Below are 23,820 nucleotides of genomic sequence, written 5' to 3'. Positions count from 1 at the left end.
TGACGAACAGAGTTAGGTCCCTCTCTCTCTCCCTCTCCCTCTCCTAAAATCAGGGTGCTCGGATTATTCGATGGTGGGGTGTATTCAGGTATGTATGGTATTATAAACTATCAGGTATTTCTGTATATCTATAATTTTAATAACATTTCTGAAAAAAAAAATCCAGTTTCTTTTGCATAATTAATTACATATACAAGAGTGAGAAATCAGAGCTTATCACTTGAAGTATTGATATCTTACACTGTAATTTTTCACTATTCCACTAACCTCAGGAGAAAATTTTCGAAATAAAATATTGTTTCTTACATTCTTCAATGTTCTCATGAATTTATATAGTTGTATTTCGAACACACTTCTCCTCCAATCTTTCTTTTTATCTCCTCCTCCTTACAGACTTTCCAGCTGTACTCTGCAAATGTTTCTGTACTATTTCTATCTATAACACTACACTGTTCGTGGTGTCTACTACCACTGGTTTCTGTAAAGATGTTATTAATTCCACTTCATAATTGTATTCATCGTGAATAACTCACATTTTGACATTGTCAAAAGTGATGAAATATGATATTTGAGAAAACTAAAGGTCAGGATGACTTATTAGCACAGCTCCTAACCCCTGCAAAATGAATTAACAGATATATCATATATTTTGCTATCTAATTTGGATATGTAATACTTGGCTTTTGCTTAATAAACTATGGCATTATTGCATCATTTCAATATTTGAATCAGTCACTGTGAAAGGCACTAAGTCAATTCTTGACGAAATGGAAATTTTGATGGATTTCTGAAGTTTTTCTGGATTTAATAAAGGATGAAACAAACCAATTATACTTTCTACTTTAGTATTATCATGGAGAGTGCTATGTAACCACAACAGTAGAACAGATTTTTTCGATTATCACAATACTAAAAGAAATTACTTAGTGCCTTTTAACAATGACCAATTCATTTATATTACAAAATTTGGTTCCCTTCTTTAGAAACAAATTCAAAATCACATCAAATATTGGTATATGCTAGGAAGAGAATATAAGTCTTTGAAAATTTTCAATATTCAATATTCACCCGCTCGTAATTTTTCTCACTTTCAACAAGAGTCCAACAACTGTAATGAAATCAGAATAAGTCCCATAAAGTTATCATACTACTACTGTTCAAAATGTTTACCTGAATAAGAACTAGAAGGCAGGATCTCCCATTCATCCGAGTCAACAGATCCTTCACGGCCTTCAATCAAACGGCATTCCTTTTCAACGGTTGGCGAGAGAAAGCTCAGATCAGGACCCTCGTCTGACTTGGAAGCATTTTCAAGAATTGGGAAGAGGGCGTGGACTCCTCCAATCCCATTGATGACATTCTGTAAGAAACACATGTTTCAATCATAAAATAACGAACCATGTAAACAAAACATGTTTCAAGTTGGGTCCATGTTTCTAATTATATTTCTTGGAAAAAAACCAAATGCTTAAACACTCAAACTGTGTCTAAAAATTGATCTTACTGGAGTCATAATTTATACATTTACAAATTTATAAACCACTTCAGACATTATTTGCGATGTGTTTAATGGTTATTGCATTTCTGGGTTCAATAACACAGGTTCAAATCCAGCCAAGAGTGACAAGAATTTTTTTTTTTGACGAAACTCCAAAGGGAAAGAGGGAAGTAAAATTGGTTATACGAGATATAAAGTTTGTGGCATATATAATAATCTAATATTTTCAACTAATTAATGTAATAAGAAACATTAAAAACAATGGCTATTATGTTATCTGCCTACAGTTCCAGTTTCTATTTTCGGTTGCATATGGTTTTGTCAGCTAGCTCCCAATGATGCAATCTGACAAAAGGAGAACAGTAGTGAAAATTGTCTACTATTCGTTTATCAAAGATGCTGTGAAATTCATGGCCCACGAGAACAGTGTAATTAATACTAGTAATAGAAATACTAACAGCAACGAAACTAATACTATTAATACTAATGGCAATGGTAGTTACGTCTGTTGTAGATCAATTTCTTTGTATACTAAGAAGGAGTAAGAAGTACATAAGAAATTACTACTCTTCCCAAAACGGAAAAAGAACTGCTGCAACGTCACAATCAGTCAAACATTCACTCCACCATCACTTGGTAGTTATTTTCAGTAGTTATTACAGTATAAGAGTTTGTCAACTTCATTGCTTAATATTTCCAACGAAATTATAAAATTTTAGATTACAAAAATATTTAGAAAACAATCACTCAAACAGTACGTGATAAATCTGTCTCATAGGAGAGTTACTAGAACACTGTGCAGCCAACAAACCAACATGGCAAGGTTCAAAAAGCATTTCAAAATAAATTGTTTGAAACAACTATACTTTTTCATATTTCGTAAGAAGAAATATTTTCTTATGTTCAGTCACAAAATATTGCAGTGTACAAAAACATTGTTCCATATTTTACACTTGTATAAAACTCTCAAATAATATCGAGTATGAAGTAATAAACTTAATATTTGTGCCAAGTTGTTAAGGAAGAATGATTCATCATCTAAAAGGTTGAATCTTTATTATCTATCAACAAATAAATAGTGTCCACACCAGTGGTGTATGCAGAATTTTGTCAAGGGGGGAGGGGAGACATTATTAAAATTGTTTACAATTTACATTATCAGTATTATCAGTATTATTATTATTATTATTATTATTATTATTATTATTATTATTATTATTATTATCATCAGCAGCTAAGTTTTCACAGGGAGATGTGAAACTATTTTCTGGAAGGATGTTCGTGACAACATCATCACGCTGCAGCTGCGAAGAAATATTTGCCAATGTGAAATTTTCACTAACCTCGCAAGAATCACTACACGACTTTTTGCTAAAGAATTATAAAACTGAGCTTTGCGGGCACTTAGACATACTGGTATCAAAGAATCCGGAACAATAATGTGAAGTTCATATTAAAAATAATATCAACTGTCAAACGCAGAAAACATTAAACAAATGTTTCATAATAAAGTCAGAACTCACACTAACAAATTGGTGAATACCATTCTTAAAATGAGTTTCAAATCGACAATGCACAATATTTAACAACATCTGCACTGCAGAGCTGTCAAAACAACCTTTTCAGTATATTTCACAAGTTAAATTTCATGTTGTGTCAGCTTCATTTTATTACAAGGTCAGTACTAGGTGGTAGATCTCTCTATAATAAAGGTAGCATTGTTATAATTCCAATGTGCTGCAGCACCAAGCACAGAGATTATATAGCTCGAATGGAACCTGGTGAAGCTTGACCTTGATGGCGAAACCAGTTCTACAGGCGGTTAAGAGTGGAGGAGGTAATGCTTGTTCAGTCTCGCTTGCATCTCATAACTGTAACATCAGCTGGTAGCTGACCCCACACCACACTACTGCTCTGTCCCTCCAAGCTTCACCAGGTTCCGCACGAGCTATACTAAAGGAGGAGTAGGAGGGTATGTCGATGTAGATTTTGTTACTTTGACAGTGAAAAATTATAGAAGGGGATAAAAAAATTCAAAACGGGGTTTAGGGTTCAAAACCGGTAAACCTTCTCCTTGTGTACACCTCTGGTCTACACACTTCTACAAACAAAAATTACATTTTATTCTTCTTTCTTTATAATGGTGCATGCAAAATGTTTGTAAAACTGAACACACTGACTAATTTCAAGACAAAAGAAACTAGCGTATTTTACGAAATAATATGAGTACCTTAATGCTGAAGGTCTGGCAGTGAGGTGCAACCACGTGGCCATCATACTTATTCGTAGGTGCCAAATCCAGACACAAGTTATTCCAGTATGCGGCAGGAGAGAAACAGAACACTAGTTTGCTGGTCAGTTCGATAAATTCAGGAACGTCTTCCAGTGCGAATAGAGAACGGCAGTTAGGACCTGCAAAATACAAATCAAGTTGTGCATTCTATTTCATAATTCCTTCAAATATTTCCATTTTTGTAACCTCTCCATCCATCCTTCTCTCGCCTTTTATTTCAAGATAACTGAAAACTGCATTGGAATACCTCACCTGACCATTTTTTTTCCACTACAGAGCAGTCAAGTTTCTTCTGCCAGACACAGTTGTTCCTTTCTCTAAAACCGAACAGCCTAATTCATTTCAAAGTTCTCGGTAATTAGGCTGTACTGTTTAATGACATACACAAACTTCGTCTTTAAAAATGTCCTCTTTCACAACATAAATATTCACGATAATCTTTTGATAAGAAGCGTCCATAAGCGACTACAAAATTAGGAGTCCAGGCCTCCTGCAAGGGTTTCTGCTGGTGTTCACTTTGTGTAACTTAAAAATCGCTATGCAGTAATAAATTGAGTCAACCATTAACATTACCCACTAAAATAATAATAATAATGATGGTGGTGGTGTTGTTGATAATAACAATAATAATAATGATAGTAAGTAGAGAAGGATTTGATTAAATCATCAGCTGTCCAGTGAGGGTGACCACAAGGATCCAGAATACAGAACAGTTATGTTTTTTAAGTCGATTAATTAAAAAATACTAAATTTTGGATTTGGGATTCGCTTGATACCAAAATGCGATATTGACAAAATTAGGCCTACCTTTCTTGAAAATATAAATGACATTGAATGATAAGTAAAGAGTACCTAAGAATTTGTAATAAGATATTTTGTATTTGAAAGACTTGGAATTTTAATTTCACTAATAGTTGGCAGGCAGACCGTGGAAGGAATCTCCAAATAACATACCTCTGACGACTCAATAATGATGATGATGATGATGATGATGATGATGATGATGATAATCATCCTGCAGCTAATATACAATTTATTACCTATACACCAATAGTGTTACTTACCTCCAATGCAATCTTCAGAGAGACTACAGAAAGATTTGCTAAAATGTTAAGCAAGCTTCTTTAAGAGGCCACAATTTTGATCTTGGTTGAACTAACATTCACTTTGTTACGCCAGACAAAACTATCTAACATATATAAGGAAATACCGTATTTTCTCGAATACCCCACGCCCTGGAATAAACTGCACACCCCACTTTTGAAAGGCAAAAAAATAATAAAATAAATAACATTACAAAATAAAACATTCAACAAATGTATTCACAACAAATCAAAAACAATTAAACACAAATACATTTCAGTCAACAATAAATAAATAAATACATTTTATTCTGGAACAAGACACATTTCAAATCCATCCTACGTGCAGTGCATGTCAATTGTCTTGCTTAATTGGACATTTACATGATATCCTGCAACATTATTAGCACGCGTCACCATTTTTATGTTCCTCCACATCTTTGTTAATTTTAATTTTTTTTGCTGCAGTAAAAAATCGCAATCTCATATCTTTAATGATACTCATTTTAGAAATGAAAATGTAAGACGCGCAAACTATATGCTTGAACTTGATTGATTCTGTACTGCTAATCCAAACGCCATTTAATAATATTAACAAATTAAATACGTGCAGGGGAAGATAATGGCATGTGCTACCACCTTAGGAGTTGCACTGGAAGAAAATCAGGCGATGTTACTAACTTCATTTCGAATTAAGCAGCACACACATTTTTACTTATATATTTCGGAAAAAAAGTGCGCAGGTATTCGAGAAAATACAATAAAAGGTACAGATTAATTTGTTTGTAATTCATCGATCATTCCTTTCATTTGCTTTTCATGGCATTAGTTCTTTCTTTTGAAAAGATTTAAATATTAAATTTGCTACTTAAGTTGCAATAAAAATCTCGCTATGAATTAGCATCAAATGTTATTAATGCACCAATGTATTTTGTGTATATTGCCATGATAAAAAGGTCATCAATATATAAAGTGCATTTTCATAGAAATAAATCAACATTTGAAAGCTTCTTACTGGCTAAGCTTTAGAAATAGCAAAAATATGAAATGTCAAAAGGCTATGAGCTACATTATTTCCTTGAAATTTTGGATTAATTAAATTTTAATCACACGACTTCAAGAGTATCAGACAATACTGTATATTATGGCGAAATTGAAATCAATACAGTTAAAAATCGTCAGGTTCATAGCTTTAATGTGCTGTATATCTTTTCGTAGAACTATGTGTGGGTAATCACCTGTCAACACCTGTCAACAGGTGCATAGCTTTACTATGTTGTATATCTTTATACAGAGCGTTCACCTACGGGTGAGGCCAGGAAAGCGGCATGTACTGATACGCCGCTTTGTGCGCGCAGTTGTTGAGACACGCTCGACAATCAAGGACATCAAGGTCGACAAGTTATCAGTTGTGAGCCAGATGTTGCAGTGTTTAACACGTACAGTGCAGTTTCTTGACACAGTTGCATAAATATTCAGCGTGTGTGTAGAATTTCTTAACAATGCAAAACGCAAAATTCACGCTTGAACAAAGAGTTTTTATGTATGATGCGTATATGAAAACAGAGTCATGTAGAGAGGTGCGTAGGCAATTTGAAGCGAAATATCTGGGTGCTCCAATTCAGGGTAGAGAAACTGTTAGACGTCTTGTTAACAAATTAAGGACAACAGGGTCGATAAATGCTACAATTCCTAAGTGAAAACGAAGAGTATTGACGGGAGAAAAAATTGATCAAACCAGTGCATCATTTACACGCTCTCCTAATAAATGTCTAAGACGTGTTTCACAGGAAGTTAGTGTTTCAAAAACATCAGCTGCTAAACTTTTAAAATTGAAACTCTACAGAGTATAGTATAGAAAGTGGAAGCTTACGGATAGACGATTCCCGCAAGCGACACTGCAGGCAGGCCGCTTTCCTGGCCCCACCCATAGGCGAATTCTCTGTATATTCAAGGGGAATACAAGAAGGACAAGGGGAACACAAAGACCACAAGGAGACGGAAAGGAGAACAAGAAAAATGTATAAGAACACGGGGAATACAAGGAGAACGAAGAAAAAACAAGAAGAAGACAAGGGGAAGGCTAGGAGAGAAGGAGAACAAGATGAGAACAAGGAAGGTTGCATTTTTACAAATTTTTCCCAACACATACAAACACATTTTCTGCTTTAACTCAACTATTTTAGACATCATGGGAAACTTCAATGTAATGTAGGCTAATGTAATGTAATACTGGGTGTTCATTTCAAAGTGTGTCATGACGTCACTGTTGTTGGGTCACCGATTTGAAGCGAGTTTCAGCTTATATGTTAGAGAAGTTACCTATTATTTAAGGCGTTCTTCAATCTGAACTTGAGAACGTGTACGGTATAACTTGAACGTCGTAGCAACAGATGGCGGTCTCTACGGTCTGTGTGCTACCATAACCTCTTTCGAACTGTGTTTTGCGCCGGCAAGTCGTACGCAAGGTATTTGTTATCATCGGTTGCATACGGTAACATTCCACAACACAAATCAAATGCTCCGTGTCCATGTTGACCGTCGAAGTTAATGTCAACAAATATGTAAGTAATCGTCTTAACCCTCTCCCCCATATCCCGACAGTAAGAAAAAAAACTCACTTCAGTACGTGTTTCCAAACAGTTCACATTCTTGCCACTACTGGCGTTACCGTACGTATCGGTAAGTAATGTTCAGAATGAACGCCGTACTTGCTAGGCAACTTCTCTCGCATTTAGGTAATACGCCTTTGCGGAAGTGTAGGAAGATTGAATTCTCTAGGCTCATCGGATAGCCACATGACGACATACAGCGAGCCATGACACACTTTGAACTGAACACCCAGTATAATACAACATTACATACGTAATCTGACATCTATCTATTCCTTACACTACTCAAAATAGGCGACCAAATTTTATTTTCAATAACATTATAAAAATTATAATCTTTTATAAGAAACACTGTCAATAAAGAAGAGAGAGAATTACCTCCATCATACAATGTCTTCACTTGCTGTGGAGTGAGAGCTTCGTGAAACATAGCAGCAAGTCCTATCTGCCCTCTGAGACTGGTGGGTGTACCCCAAATAGTGTCTTGCATACCAGCTGGAAAGCTCTTCACATTGGGGTCAAGGGGCGCAGACGAGCGAAGGGGTAAAGTGAAGTAGTTTGGAACTTGATTGATAAGAGTAGGTAAAAGACCCCGATCCATCATTCCGCCAGGAAGGAGGCCTCCTCGATCACCAGACTTCATATCCGTGGCAGTACTACTTGAGTTGCTATGCCTTTGTACAACTGATCCAATTGTACAAAATGTGAAAGGCTGAAAGAAAATTAATTGATGCCGTATCAATTTTAAGTCCCTTACTGATGATTGTACAAATATGGCATGCAGCAAAAGAAAGCTCATCGCACAGTCAACACAAAACTGGCAACCAACATGCCCATGGGTGGGCAACTCGTGCTCTCAAAGTGTCAACACAATCTCAATGCAGGTAGAACGGACTCTGTACTAGCTGTACTGTCTGTGTGCGGTTCTTTCAAGACAAGTTCGATCGCGTCTGCAGTGAGCGGCGGCTCGTTTTAAGTGAAAAACAATATAATTCCCAGATCATTTCCCTTTAGTTACGAGTAAAAAGAGAATTTTTTTATTAAGAAGAGAGGTAAAGCTTGTATTCTATTACACTTTCTTACGCATGACATTTTATATTACAAATAAACAGTGAAGATTTTAGTAAAGAAATACTGTCTGCATCTCCTTTAGAACAGCTAAAGGTAAAAATGAGATATCAACAAGGTGAGACTGATATCAAATATCATTAGCACGTTGTGCGTGCGAGTTACAGAATTGCACGACATATAATGACTAGCTAAGAACATTTATGGATAAATTTGAAATGTGGTAGTATCATGTAGAACATAGACAACTTCACTTTCTTTGACTATAAACTATCTTGAAGAGTGATAAGAAAATCTTCTTATCAAATATAAGACCCTACTTCAAGACCTACAGCAGAATTCACTGCTAAGTTTGGAGAAATAGTGACAATTGACAAGGAATCGAAATTTTTCTGAAATCTTTCTGGCTTACCCCGATAGAAAATCCTGAAAATTTATAGCTTGAATTAATAAATCTACAGAACAGCACGCCACTCAGATTCCAGCAAAATCAGGAATCGAACTGTTCGTAATGTTGCCTAAGTAGAATTTCCAAATATACTCTTTGTTTCCATATATACTGTATGTGCTTGAGGCAGAGTTTAATACAAGAAAGAAGTGTAAAAGCTCTCAAAGTAAAGAAAGAGCTCAGAAGTAGGCTTATTTCATCTGTTGTAACATGTAAAAAATACTTCCTTGAATTTGTTATTGTTTGCGAATACAGACTATTACCTTTCTGAGAACAGAGGAATACTCTTTAATGTATAAAGACATATAAATTCTAGCTCTGTACGTTTCAAATAAGACATATAATAATAAATATTAACACATAGTGTAATAATAAATAAGTGTTGCAGCTATATTTGTTGTATCTTGAAAAGGTTGTGTTCAGTTTGTGTTTCCAGTACTAAACTAATTTACAATGCTAGAAAATAATATAATTTTGTTATGTGTTCAGGTATAGTCTGTCTAAAATTACTATAATTATTATACCATGCGTCATTCTGAAATTCAAACCAGGGAATAGACATCATGATCACCTGCATGAGCCGTCAGAGCGCACCGTGGCTTTTGCAGCGAAACTACAAACAACTTCTAAGTGCTGCGGCTGGCTCTGTCTGCCTTTCTCTCTTTCAAGGTTTTTTTTAGCACTTTGGGAGCACGAGTTGCCCATCCATGAACATACCTTAACATATGACAGGAAATGAGACGAAGTGACGAAAGGAAAGAGATAATGAGAGTGAGAGTGAAGGGGAAAGGAGTGGGGAGAAGAGAGAGGAGAGAGGCAAGAGAGGAGAGGGGAGCCTTATTCTGTAAAATGAAAATATCCAAATGTATGTATGTGTCAATATACGAAAGGAATTTAGATATAACTCACTAACTCACATCTGTCATTGCAGGAGATTTAACCCCCGCTGCCATTCTCTGTGTACCATCTATGTAGATTGTTAGCTGGTTCTGTCCAAATGGTCGCCTGTTATTTGCAAAAAGAATAAATTAATAACAATAATAATAATCACAATCATAATAATAACAATTTTATTATTTAATAATTATTTAACAACAGAGCATGAATCCTATACCTCATGAAAAGGAGTTATGTTTCGCAATGTAACAATTCAGCATTACAATTAATTATTACATACATTTAAATGAAATCATTAACAAGAAAGAAACATCTCCTGAAATAGCAAAGTCTATTACATTAGAAACCCTTCATACCAGATATTCATTCGCTTAATGACTAGACACACATTTATAGAGATGGATCTCTCTTAAATGATAATGAAGAAAGTGGTGCTGGAGGAACTTGCCTGTTTTTCTCGTTTTATAAAAGTGTGGGAAGAAATACTACTAACAATACTACTAACTTTGATGGAGAGATTGGAGACATTTATACTTTTAGCCAAAACATATTCTTTTGGTTACACCACTGCAAAAATATTGTCATATTACCAGCTTCTAAAGCTGCAATTCAAGCAATAGCATCCAGCACTTACCCCAAAATGAAGAAAATTAAAGAAAGACATTCTATGATTAAGCAAATTCAAAAGCTTGGAAAAAAATTAGTTATGTAATGGGTTCCAGCACATTATAATATACAAGAAAATGGAAAAATTGATATGTTAGCTAAAAAAAGAGACTCCAAAATTAAACAAAAAACAACTGCATTCCCCTGTGAATCAATAAAACGAATAATAAAGAAGAAAATGAGTAAAAGTTATCATAAGTTGATGAACGAAAATTGTAAACTTCAAGAGCTTTTGGAGAACCCTAATCAAATTCCTTAATTGCCTCGTAAATCTGCTGTTGCCATGTTTCGGCTTTATATTGGACATGATTGTCTGGACAAACATCTCCATAGAATAGACATATCTACAACACTACATTGCCTTCTTCACCTCCAATCTTTCCTATTTTCTGCCTTCCTCGGTGTCTCCTCATATGATCCATATAAGTTCAACAATTACTAAAAACTGTTTTTGCATTCACGAAACTGAATTCATTATGAAGAACACTGAGTATAAATAAGAGACTTCATTATTTATACACTCAAATGAAGAACTTCGACACAAATTACCACATACACAAGCGAATACAACTACAGTATTTCATAATTTACTTCCTTAATATGGTAAACAGAAAAAGATAAGATAGCAATCAAGTTTAAAATATTTTCACAAACCTCGCAGCCACGTGGCATATGTCAAGACAATGCCACTGTCCATCTAAAAGAGGGAAGTCCGTCACGGAAGCGGAAAGGAATTCCTTCTTGGTGTTGATTCCAATAACGAGGGCCCCATCAGGTCGGAAAAAAGCTTCAAGTCCAGTTCCAGCACTAGTCAGCAAGCTGTACAATACATTAAATCTTCAGTGTTCATCATCTTCGTCAGAAAGCTCATCAATTAATCCCGAACCTGATCAAAATATCTACGTGTCTGTCTAATGCCTTCGTCATATCAGCAAATTTTTAAAAAGATAGAAAAGCATTACTTCAATTTTTACAGTGATCAACTGCAGTGACACGTGCACATAACATATATAATGCATTTGTACATACTTGAAGAGCTGCCGCCGATAGTTTGTGGGACTGACAGAATGTGATTCCTCTACATTGTCCAATCTCACCCAGCAATGGAAACTAAATCCATATCCTGCTCCTGGCCACTTCTTTATGCCTGGCACACTGATACCATCTGTAAAACCATAATTTCAGTTAAATTTTATGATAACAAACCTGAGGGAACATTTCCATCTTAGAGAAACAGTTTCGAATCATGGTTAGTATAAATTAAACAAAAATAGTAGTGGGGTAGATTTTTAGTTCTCACATCCTTTCCACTGAAGCTATCATTTCAACGCATCTTTCTTACCCCATATTGTTCATAATATAATAAGTACAATACCAAGAAGAATTACAGCATATGTATCTAATAATCAAAATTAATGGAATTTAGATTAAATACATATTAAGTGACCAAAGGAAATGTCTGCAGAGTGTAGTTCCTCTTTTCGCTAGTTGATCAGCCATATAATTTTCATCTAGTCTCACATGTGAAGGACTAAGCACAAAATATATATAATATAAATATGATTAGTGAAAAAACTTATGATCTCTGTAAATACTGCATTATTCAGCTCTCACATCTCCTAAATCACCTGACTGTAGGTACATTAACAGAAAATCATAATTTCAAGTCACACAGAGTTTGTGTGCACTTGATGTTGGTTTCTGGCATCTTGTCAGCTCACTCGAGGTATGTGGATATAAAGGGAAAAATTTAGAAGGTGTCAGGTGAAGTTCCTTGGACGTTCAGTCGGTAGAGCATTGGCACACTCTGCCAAAGGCCCGGGATGGATATCCAACCCCGGAATAATTTTTCCCTTGAAATTATTCAGGTAATATAACTGTTTTATAAATTCCAACTTTCAGCTTTTTTGAGAGCAGACTGGATGACAAAAGCTTTTCAACTGAATAAAAACATGCATTTCCCATATTTAATCTGCGTTTAATTTCCTCCTGAGTGTCATTTATATCTGTTACTGTTGCTCCAAGATATTTGAATTTTCCAAAGGAAAATGTTCGATTTTTATATTTCCAGTTCGTATAATGATCTGGTCACGAGACATAATCATATACTTTGTCTTTTCGGATTTACTTTTTTCTCCTAATATATTCACATCATCCCCGCACAGACAAGCAGCCGATGTAACCCATTCAATTCCGAACCCCCTTTGTTATCCTGGACTTTCCTAATGCCATATTCTAGAGCAAAGTTAAAAAGTAAAGGTGATAGTGCATCTCTTTGCGTAGCCCACAGTGAATTGGAAAAAGCATCTGACAAAAATTCGCCTATACGGATTCTGCTGTATGTTTCACTGAGACACATTTTAATTAATTGAACTAGTTTCTTGGGAAGTACAAAGATATTAATTCACATATACAGTATTATAGATCATCATGACGTATACAATAACCATACAAAATTTCATGCAATTGTCTTTAATAGTTTTCGAGCTATGAGAAAAATGGTATTACAAATTTTAAGTTTTGGAGAACGAACGACAAACATATCAACATAGTACTCTCCTGGTGAATATTTTTGGTCATAACTGGGAAACTAAGAGAGATATTTAGAAAATTCTTTCGTAGACAAAAAGAGGAAATTCTATACTTCAGATGTTGGACAAAACAAAAAAAAAAATCAATTTTTTGGACCAGTTGAGCTGGATTACTCCCTTAACTCAATTCTGTAAAAGGACTTCATCTGCGACAGAATCTACGCCTCTCCAGTCCATATATATTAATTCAGCTATTAAACTCCAACTGCTTCAAACAATGTGATCAACTCACCTGAGTCTTTCTGAATATCGAAATAACTGTTACACTCCACATAATCTCCTTTCCTAGCAACAGATGACACAGCATGAAGTAATTGTACTCTGTAGGGGAACTGAAACAAAGTCATAAAGTTGTTAGTCAAATAATACCATTTCAACTCACTAAACTACAATTCTATAAAAAAAAAATTCAGAAAAATGCACAGAAAATTCAAACTCTAAATATTTTCAAAATTGCTCTAATTTAAATATAGAAAAGGTCTGCATTGGATTTAAAAAAAAAAAATGTAATACAAAAAGCTCACAACATATAGAAAGTTCAATCTTCGTCCTATGGTGAAAAACTTCAGTGGAATGAAAAGGTATCCTATTCATTGAAGCTGTTAAATCTTTTCGCAACTTCCTAACTGCTTGTCTGCAAGTTACACTACTATAGTCCCGACGCTGTTATTTCCGGCGTGACTCCGCCCCTTTGCTTACGTCTTAGAAAGTAAAGGCTCTATGAAGTCTAGGTAGGTAGTATCGTTCGCCATTTTTGTTCTCACGTTGCCGAGCTACCATACAAGGAATCTATTTGCCGCACCGTTAAACATTATCATGTCGTAGCTCCTATGATAATAAATCAAACGCAATGTAATTCAGCAAATAATTGAGTGGCAAATAACGTCTTCGTGTGTTATCTGCGAACACCAAAAAAAAAAGAGATAAAATGGCGGGCAATTATATTAAGTATTTATCGAGCCTTAAGAAATGAATCAGCGAATCACAAGATGCACACGTTTAAATGTAGGCGACCTGCAACGTGATAGGTTGCCGGAAATTAGAGCGACGGGACTATAGCTTCATTCATACAGCCAACAAGACAGTCCTAAATAATCTCTCGGACAGGCATTCATCATTACCACTAACCCATGCTTAACATGTAGTAATACAAACAATGGTTATCATCAGGGCTAGGATTTTGATGAAATTGCATCTTTCTTCTAGTAAGCCAGAAACATAGCTGCTTTAGTATTTATATGTTATGTGATAAACTGAGTGTTTTAAGACATATTTATTAGGGAATTTTTTTTTTGCATTTTTTGCCTGTTTCAACTCATAAGAGCATATTTTGTTTTCTTCGGTTATTTTTTAGGCATTTTCATTTAATTTTGGCCATAAATCTCCATTAGTAAAATAATGTTTATTTCCTCTGATATTTTCTTTACATATTTTGTCCATAATTCCCATTATTTTGTATAATACTTTAATCGTTTTTCTACACAAATATTGCCATTTTAACGTTGTACACCCCATGTAATTGATCAGTTCAACCACCCCTTCAATATAGACTCCTCTATACCTGCTAATTCCGGATAAGAGTGGCCTTGACATAGAAACTAAAAGTAAAGTAAATCCATGGCGCTACAGCCCATGAAGGGCCAAGACAGACCAGCTGGCTGCTGACCTCACGTCCACATGCCGACGCAGAGATGAACTATCATCCATGGAAACTACATCAGGTAAAATAATTAATGAAAGTGTACTACTTAGAAAAAATTATGTAAAATTTAATTTAATTACTAATCTAAATATTAAGTAGTACAAAACCTCTTTTCCTACTAAGCCAATTATGTAAGATCAATTTTTAGGGCATTTTTAAGGACATTTTTGAAAGATCTTTAGGTCATAAATGCATTGTTTTTAAGACATTTTTTCATGATTTATAGGTCATCAAAATCCTAGCCCTAGTTATCATATAAATCTGTCTACTAGTTTCAAAACACACATTTTTCATTAAAATGTGAAAATAATCTCACAGACGTCTTTCACTTTTCTCTGTCCCCCAAAAACCCTTCATTTACATTTCCTGTCTGTTTATATCACTAATACAAATAAAAATGAGTGTACACATGTGTTTTCTGTTGCTTTTTATGTTAATACTAATCAACTATACTCACTTTGACATCGGAGTCCTCCCTCAGTAAGAGAAATATTTGCTTCAGTTCATAAGAAGTTATGGAGTGTGATGCCAACACCTCTAACAGTTTTATCAGCTCATTAACTGCTTTCTGACTCAGTTTACGGTGGTCTTCGAGAGTCTGACATACAACCAGAGTCACCCCACGTTGACACGCCAATGTCTTGCTATTAAACAAAGGAAACAATATTAAAATGGGTGGTAATCTTTCAATAGCTTCGATGGAGTAATCAAGTTTCTAAGCCGTAATGAAAGCTAATATGGTTGGTTGGTTGATTGGTTGGTTGGTTGGTTGATTGGTTGGTTGGTAACTAATGTTTAGCAGTTAGCAATGATGTCATTCGCTCTCTTACGAGGCCTATCTAAAAAGTATCCGACCTTAAATTTTCCCGCGCAAAGTAGTGATTCTAAGGCGGCGCCACTGTGCACGGTAGAAGGAGGAACCGTAATGCGCATGCTTGAATTTTTTCACTGCATTCGCTTGTGCCAGTCACTGGCTGGTGGTCGCCAAGTAAGGTGCTGTTCTAAATGTTTGTCGGATTTAGTTTTCTCGCAAGATGACTGAACGAATTGAGCAAAGATACTGCATCAAATTTTGTCAAAAGCTTGGTGATTCTCAAAGTCAAACAATTCGTAAGATTCAGCAGGTGTTTGGGGAAGATGTGATGGGTGTAACACAAATTAAGGAGTGGTTCAACCGATTCAAAGATGGCCGCACATCAGCGGAGAGTGAGCAGCGTTGTGGTAGGCCCCAAACTGCTCGGAGTGCAGCTGTTGTTGAGAGGGTGCGAAATTTGGTGATGGCAGATCGTCGTTTGACAGTGCGGGAGATTGCAGAAGAGGTTGGAGTGAGTAAAGATTCTGCACATGCAATTTTGCGTGATGGTTTGAACATGAACCAAGTGGCTGCGAAATTCGTGCCCAAGTTGTTGTCCCCGGAACAAAAAGACCTCCGTCGTGACGTTGCACAGGACCTTCTGGACACCGCCAACACTGATCCTGGGTTTCTGAACACTGTGATAACTGGAGATGAGTCATGGGTGTATGGGTACGACCCAGAAACAAAAAGACATTCGTCACAATGGAAGCATCCTGAGTCTCCAAAGCCGAAGAAAGCGCGGCAGGTGCAAAATCAAGGTGATGCTGACTGTTTTCTTTGATGTCCGTGGAATTGTGCATCACGAATACGCACTGGAAGGACAAACGGTGACAAAGGAGTACTATCACGATGTTCTCCGGCGACTCCGTGATGCAGTTCGGCGCAAAAGACCAGACATGTGGACGGCGAACAACTGGCACTTGCATCACGACAACGCCCCCGCACATTCATCCCAATTGATCCACACTTTCTTGGCCAAACATGGAATTACAACCGTTCGCCAACCTCCCTACTCTCCAGACCTGGCTCCTTGCGACTTCTGGTTGTTTCCAAAATTGAAGACACCATTGAAAGGATCCCGTTTTGAGAGTAGAGAAGAGATAATGTGGAACGCGATGACGGAGCTGAACACCATTCCAAAAGAAGACTTCCAGAGGTGTTTCCGACAGTGGAAGCATCGGTGGGCTAAGTGTGTGCAAGCACAAGGGGCCTACTTTGAAGGGGATTAGGGTCCCAACCCCGTCAGGTTTTTGAAATATTTTTTCTGGCTAAAGGTCGGATACTTTTTAGACAGGCCTCGTACACTGCAATATTTTGCATGAAGACTAGAAAACTGAGTAAAAGCGGGACAGTGAAGATGATCCTGGTCCAGACCTTCATTAAGATTACAGAATTAATTTTGTTTATTTTTCAAAATTCGTAGTTATTAGTATTTCCTCACAATAATATAATTAAAAATTTGTTTCATATACATTTTGTAAAAGGTATTTCCATGCCAGTTGTTTTAAGAGTGAGAGTTTCCTCTGCCTTTTTACGAATATACTCACAATGTTTCTTCCATGATCCTTTTATGTCAAAAACCATGCCAAATTTTTGCTTCTACACGTTTCATTTTAATGTATCATCACCCAACTGCAACGATATTTTCAATGTCTCCGATTTCTTGCCTCTACAACCACATCACATCATCTCCAGACAGAGACAAACAAAAACTGTATGAAGGTGAGTAGTTCTTTATTAAAGTCACTTTTAATCTTTTAATTGGCAATTTCCATCAGAGTTGATTAGATGAGTGAATAATGGATGAGAATGACACGAGAAAAAAATTGATCAAATGATTGGATAATGAAAAGAGAATGACACTAGAAAACCAAGAACTCTGAGAAAACTTGCTCCAAAATTGTTTCATCCACTAACACATTTCATAATACCTGTTAAGATCATAACAATGGCCAGTTAGTTGAACAATCAGCTGACTGAGCTACAACTAAGTCACGAGGAATAAAAACAAACACAAAAATGTTGAATATAACAAGAGGTCTATTAGATTAAATCTTAATAGTACAATATGCAACGAGCCTATAATGGTAGTAATTAAGACGCGAGTTTGTTTATGAAACAAGCGCAAGCGAGTTTCATAAACATACTTGTGTCTTAATTACCATTATAGTCAAGTTTCATACGACTTTTTATGCTCGACCATATTTCTAACTTGAAATTATTCAGAAGTATTCATTTTATTATTATCTGACTGAGGAGCGGAACTGACCTTGTGCAATAGGTCGTAAATTGTGAGATGTGCGCAGACGCGAAAGTATTGATTTTTTCCGAGAAACAAATGTCCACATTGACCTTGATATAATCTAGAGAGTAAAATAAACATTAATCTTGATATAACATCGAAATTAAATTAGACATTGAAAAACGAGATGACAAATTGAATTTATTTGAATATTATTTACAATTAACGCTAAATTATTATAGTAACAGAACTGACTTTATTTCAAATGTAGATTATTGTGCAATTGGTGAAATGAATTTGCGGGAATGTGCTTTGTGAAAGGCTGGAAGATGACGGTGAATTGATGTTAATTTGTGTGTTGTTTTTTTCGACTGAGTTTAATAATGTATTTGAGATTTCAATTTTATTTTGGATCGATTCTTCAACATAACCTTCTGCGACAGTATTGGATTTCCAGCCTCCGTGACGTTTCGCTAGTTGTCTTTCGATTGCATATCCGAGAATAATTGATACTTGCGCTTTCATATTGCTACAATGCTATTTTCTGATTGGTGGAACACCTGAACTTTAATAAATAGGTGTACTTTAATGAGGTCCATTAAAGGGATGCTACCAGGTGTATAATTATTACATTTCGGCATGGTCGAGCATAAAATAACATACAGCACTCAGCCACTGGCACAGCTCAGTCAGCTAAGCATTTGCCTGCCGATTCAGAGTTGCACTCAGGTTCGATTCCCGCTTGTGCTGATTACCTGGTTGGATTTTTTCCGAGGTTTTTCCCAACCATAAGGCAAATGCCAGGCAATCTATGGCATATCCTCGGTGTCATCTCATCAAATACTATCTCGCTAACACCAATCCCATCGACGCTAAGTAAGCTGATACAGGGGTGTTAAAAAAAAAAAACGGAAATCCCATAACCCAATGCCCAAGAAATTTATGGTACATTTAATCTTAAGTATGATTGGGGTCGTAGCAGTAGTGTTTGATGAGCCAGCTAGATTTATGTATCACGCATTAGTAGACTAATTCTCCATAAAACCCGAATATATTATAATACTGATGATAGTTATCATTTCATGAAATACAGACCTTGGGAGATTTGACGTGCTAAGTTGGTAGATTGCCTCTGCTAGCCATTGCTGGTCTTCTGCATCAATGTCTCCAAGCCATCTTATTGTTGGAAGCAACACGTCAGCATTCTGAAATCATGAATTCAAATAAAATAAGCACAGAGAAAATTGTAGTCAGAAGCATTCTTATCCACAATAAAGTCACTTGAACATGTCAACCTTAATTCTTTTATTTTTAACCTATATACGGAAAAAAGTATACAAAAACGAAAATCTCCAATATTTAATAACTAATTAATAATAATAATAATAATAATAATAATAATAATAATAATAATAATAACAATGTATTTGTATCCACTAACATATTTTAAATAATTAATGACTGAATAACCTAGGATACCAGAAAGGGTTTGGAATTGAACAGGTTACATCAGCCACTTGTTTATGCGGATGACGTGAATATGTCAGGAGAAAATCCTCAAACTACTACGGAAAACACGAGAATTTTACTTGAAGCAAGTAAAGAGATAACTCTGGATTGTTCTTTAAAAAAGCCCGAAAGTAAATCCCGAAAAGACAAAGTATATGATTATGCCTCGTGACCAGAACGTAGTACGAAATGGAAATTTTTTATATTTATTCTTTGAAGAGGAGGAAAAATTCAAATATTTTGGAGCAGCAGTAACAAATATAAAAGGCACTCGGGAGGAAATTAAACGCAGAATAAATATGGGAAATGCGTGTTATTATTTAGTTGAGAAGCATTTATCATCCAGTCTGTTTCAAAAAAGTAGAAAACTAAATGCGAATCACTCGCAAAATTCCTTGCAGAAAGATTCAAATCAAGATCTGAAAATAACAAGAGACAATATAGCTGTCACTGAATTACCATAAGTCTGCTACCATGTGAAGGCTCCTCTTCGGATGCCATGGTAAGGAGTGCATGTAGTAGTTCTTTTGATGGCTGTCCAACAGCTTTAAGAGCAGAAAAAAGACGTTCATATCCTGCAGTTTTCATTAGCATTTCCTGCAACATCCACACATTATAGTAAATGAGGGCATTTTCATTAAAAAATAATTGTAACTATCAGCTTAAAAATTACATGTTGAATCTGTCGTACACTACTGGGTGTTCAGTTCAAAATGTGTCTTGGCTCGCTGTATGCCGTCATGTGGCTAGCTGATGAGCCTAGAGAATTCAATCTTCCTACACTTCCGCAGCTCAGGTGTATAATCTAAGAGGCAGAGAAGTTGGCTAGCAAGTACGGCGTTCATTCTGAAGAGTACGTGCCGATACGTACGGTAACGCCGGTAGTGGCAGGAATGTGAACTGTTTGGAAATACGTACTGTCGGGATATGGGGAGAGGGTTAAGACAATTACTTACGTATTTGTTGACATTAACTTCGACGGTCAACATGGACACGGAGCATTTGATTTGTGTTGTGGAATGTTACCGTACGCAACCGATGATAACAAATACCCTGCATACGACTTGCCGGCGCAAAACACAGTTCGAAAGAGGTTATGGTAGCACACAGACCGTACAGACCGCCATCTGTTGCTACGACGTTCAAGTTATACCGTACACGTTCTCAAGTTCAGATTGAAGAACGCCTTAAATAATAGGCAATTTCTCTAACATATAAACTGAAACTTGCTTCAAATCGGTGACCCAACAACAGTGACGTCATGACACACTTTGAAATGAACACCCAGTACTTTTAACACTTGAATATAAATAATTGATTAAATGGCGATCTTACTCGTGTTAATTATGTAAGCATGTGGGAATCTCTTATTTCTGTCCACTGAGAAGCCAATCGCTCTAATCTATACTAATAATAAATCTGTAGCCGAAATTTTTCTGGTAATTTTCGATTTTCTAAAAATAATTGGTCCTAACATATATAATTAACCACCCTGAAACCGAAAATCGCATTTTTGAAATTTTTGTTTGTATGTCTGTCTGTATGTTTGTACCTTTTCACGCGATAATGGCTGAACCGATTTATATGAAAATTGGAATATAAATTAAGTTCGTTGCTTCGTTGTAACTTACATTTTAGGCTATATGGCATTCAAAATACTTTATTTAAAAGGGGGGTTGTAAGGGGGCCTGAATTAAATAAATCGAAATATCTCGCTTATTATTGATTTTTGTGAAAAATGTTACATAACAAAAGTTTATTTAAAAATGATTTCCGATAAGTTTTATTCTATACAAAATTTTGATAGGACTGATATTTAATGAGATAAATGAGTTTTAAAATTAAAATGACGCCATCTAAGACGGTTCAATGAATTAAGAACAAATAACTTCGTCTATAAGGGGCCTTGGACAGCAACAATCGAAAGCTATGAAATATAGCCTACAGAGAATGTTTCTGTGTTTGTATGAAGTAATACCGGAAGCTAAATTAACCGATTTGTATAATTAATTATTATTTCACCATTGGAAAGTGTAGTTTCTCTAGATGGACATAATGTTATAATGTTATTACAGTAACTTCTGATATAATATAATATAATACAATATAATTTAATATAACATAATATAATATAATATAATATAATATAATATAATATGTAATATTATATAATATAATTTAAGTTATTTGAAGGGTTCAGAACCATAGTGGGCCAAGCGCCATTTACTGAATATGTAGAAAACAAGGGTTAAAATTAAGTTATTACCATAATTCAATGGAAACCTATAACAAGTAAAATAAAATATACACAATAAATCTAAATGATGTCAATCTTCATTAAACTATGGTTGCATGTAATAAAAATTAAGAAACATGTTGAAGGAATTGTCATTGCACCAAATGATTGCTCTCTGGATCAAAATGATCGCATTTTAATTATTTGGATGCAATTTAAATTAAGTAACATATTAAACGATTTATCCTTCTATCAAACACGAATGTTCCCTGGATCAAATATCCTATTTTAATTATGTAATTACTTTATATTTATTTCTAACGGGTGCAGCGGAGCGCACGGGTATGGCTAGTAATAGAATATTTTGGCTCCTATTAAAAACAATAAGCATTTGTTGGCTATGTAAGACGAACTTACCTTCCCTATTGTCGAACCTATCAACATAGCTGTAATGGTCTTGACGCACTCTGAGGCCAACATTTGTTTCTCAAATGTAAAACTCTGTAAAAGAGAAGGTGAAGTTTTCAATAATCGGCTTTGAAATTGGTTGATGATAAAAAGGAATTGTAATAGAAATGTATGTAAAAAAATATATATAATAAATAACAAAGAATAACATTAACCTTTCAAAGACATGACACTGCCTTTTAGATAGAAATATGAGCTATTGAAAGATGCTTTCATAAAAAGTGTTGCAGAAATTATGTGTTCATTTTTTGGTTGATACACTGGAAATTACATTAAAAACACTAAATCACAATGAACACCCATTTAACAAAGTATCTGTTCAAAGAAAACTGAAAAATTAATTCAATGTAATATATTAAGTGTTGCAGTTCGAAATAATTTGATTTTTTTGCAAAGAAGTAATTGTAACACTATTTTTAATACACATTAGTTGTTGTATTCCTCTTGTTATTTACACACGTAGTACAAATTTAGTTATTGTTCTGAAAGTCACTGGTTTTCGGTATTCTTCTTTTTACTTGCTTCAAAATTAAGGTCAAGCAGATTCTTTCTTAGGCCAGTGAAGCCATTCTCCTTGCTATATAAAACAGTTCAGACGAAGGCAAGAGGTGCGGTTTCTAGAGTACTGGTCACCACAAACTTCTAGCCCAATCTATTTGGCTGTAGTGTTTCCCATGTTCAGAGGACTCTCGGCATTGATAAAGGAAGAGAGAGAGACTGTGCCAAACTGAGGGAACAGACAGAATTTGTGTCTTTTAGCGCACAAAGTAACGTCAAATGGTATCATCCATGTCAAGTGAGAGAAGAGAAAGCAGATACTTCTCTTCCTCTTGTCACATCCTCTCAAGCATCTGCGGTCAAACCATATGAAGAGCACAGGGTAAAAACTTGATAAGATCACAATCATCGATTTTCTGTTTTAGATGTCAAGTAATAGCTCAGGTAGTGTAGATATGTGTAGTTTAACTGTACAGAATAACGTCATTAGTCCAAAGAAATTTGAAGAATGATAACCCGAAGACAATAGAACATAATGGGTCTTGAAACTTTTAACTTGCACTCTTGTAAGAACAGTGAAACATGGCTTATCAGGTTTTTTTCCCCTGTATTCTTCATATAAAAGAGCAGATCTGGCAGTATGCAATCAACAGTAGCGACTCCACTACTTGCTAAAGACACTTATATTGGACTTTAAATAATAATAAATTTCGAATAATGTGTGATTTTCGATATTTCGCGGAAGTTCGTGCATTAATTACCCAGAATTATAGGGAGACAACTATATTTCCAAACTACAACCCTGTGTCATACAATTGGACAATAAAAGTCCTAAATCAAGACCTAACATTCTAAATGTGCTAAGTGTCAAAAACAACTTTCTAAGATATTGATGAAAAACACACCGCGAAATGCATGTTGAGATACCCACAACACGTCTTTTGGGGCACGAATGAGTCACTTACAGTTGATTTACAACAAAGACAATTTAGTATGATATTCTCATATGGATGTTCCTCCCTTAGATTGAATAAAATGAAATTTGAAAAATTGGCACTTAGCACATTTAGAATGTTAGGTTTCCAAATGTGAGATTTTATTATTACAAACCTCTATTACATAACACATCAACCCTGAGACTTCGGTAGGATGGT

The 23,820-nt window shown here is 35.4% G+C and overlaps 1 protein-coding gene across 2 annotated transcripts in view; it reads right to left on the bottom strand.

The window, feature by feature from the left end:
• Positions 1 to 23,820, bottom strand: part of LOC138709386 (neurobeachin-like protein 1) — a 686,489-nt gene that overhangs the window by 623,129 nt on the left and 39,540 nt on the right. For both annotated transcript variants that reach the window (XM_069840124.1, XM_069840125.1), the window contains 11 exons: positions 22,118 to 22,201; positions 19,924 to 20,061; positions 19,051 to 19,160; positions 15,315 to 15,501; positions 13,388 to 13,487; positions 11,594 to 11,729; positions 11,219 to 11,383; positions 9,919 to 10,006; positions 7,864 to 8,197; positions 3,729 to 3,910; positions 1,171 to 1,360 (listed from right to left, as the gene is read on the bottom strand). In XM_069840124.1, coding sequence (XP_069696225.1) covers positions 1,171 to 1,360; positions 3,729 to 3,910; positions 7,864 to 8,197; positions 9,919 to 10,006; positions 11,219 to 11,383; positions 11,594 to 11,729; positions 13,388 to 13,487; positions 15,315 to 15,501; positions 19,051 to 19,160; positions 19,924 to 20,061; positions 22,118 to 22,201 — 1,714 coding nt within the window. The remainder of the gene's footprint in view (positions 1 to 1,170; positions 1,361 to 3,728; positions 3,911 to 7,863; positions 8,198 to 9,918; positions 10,007 to 11,218; positions 11,384 to 11,593; positions 11,730 to 13,387; positions 13,488 to 15,314; positions 15,502 to 19,050; positions 19,161 to 19,923; positions 20,062 to 22,117; positions 22,202 to 23,820) is intronic.

This window comes from Periplaneta americana, chromosome 11 (genome assembly GCF_040183065.1).
Source record: "Periplaneta americana isolate PAMFEO1 chromosome 11, P.americana_PAMFEO1_priV1, whole genome shotgun sequence".
NCBI lineage: Eukaryota > Metazoa > Arthropoda > Insecta > Blattodea > Blattidae > Periplaneta > Periplaneta americana.
The sequence above is the reverse complement of the archived record's forward strand: the minus strand, read 5'-3'. Positions and strand labels throughout refer to the sequence as shown.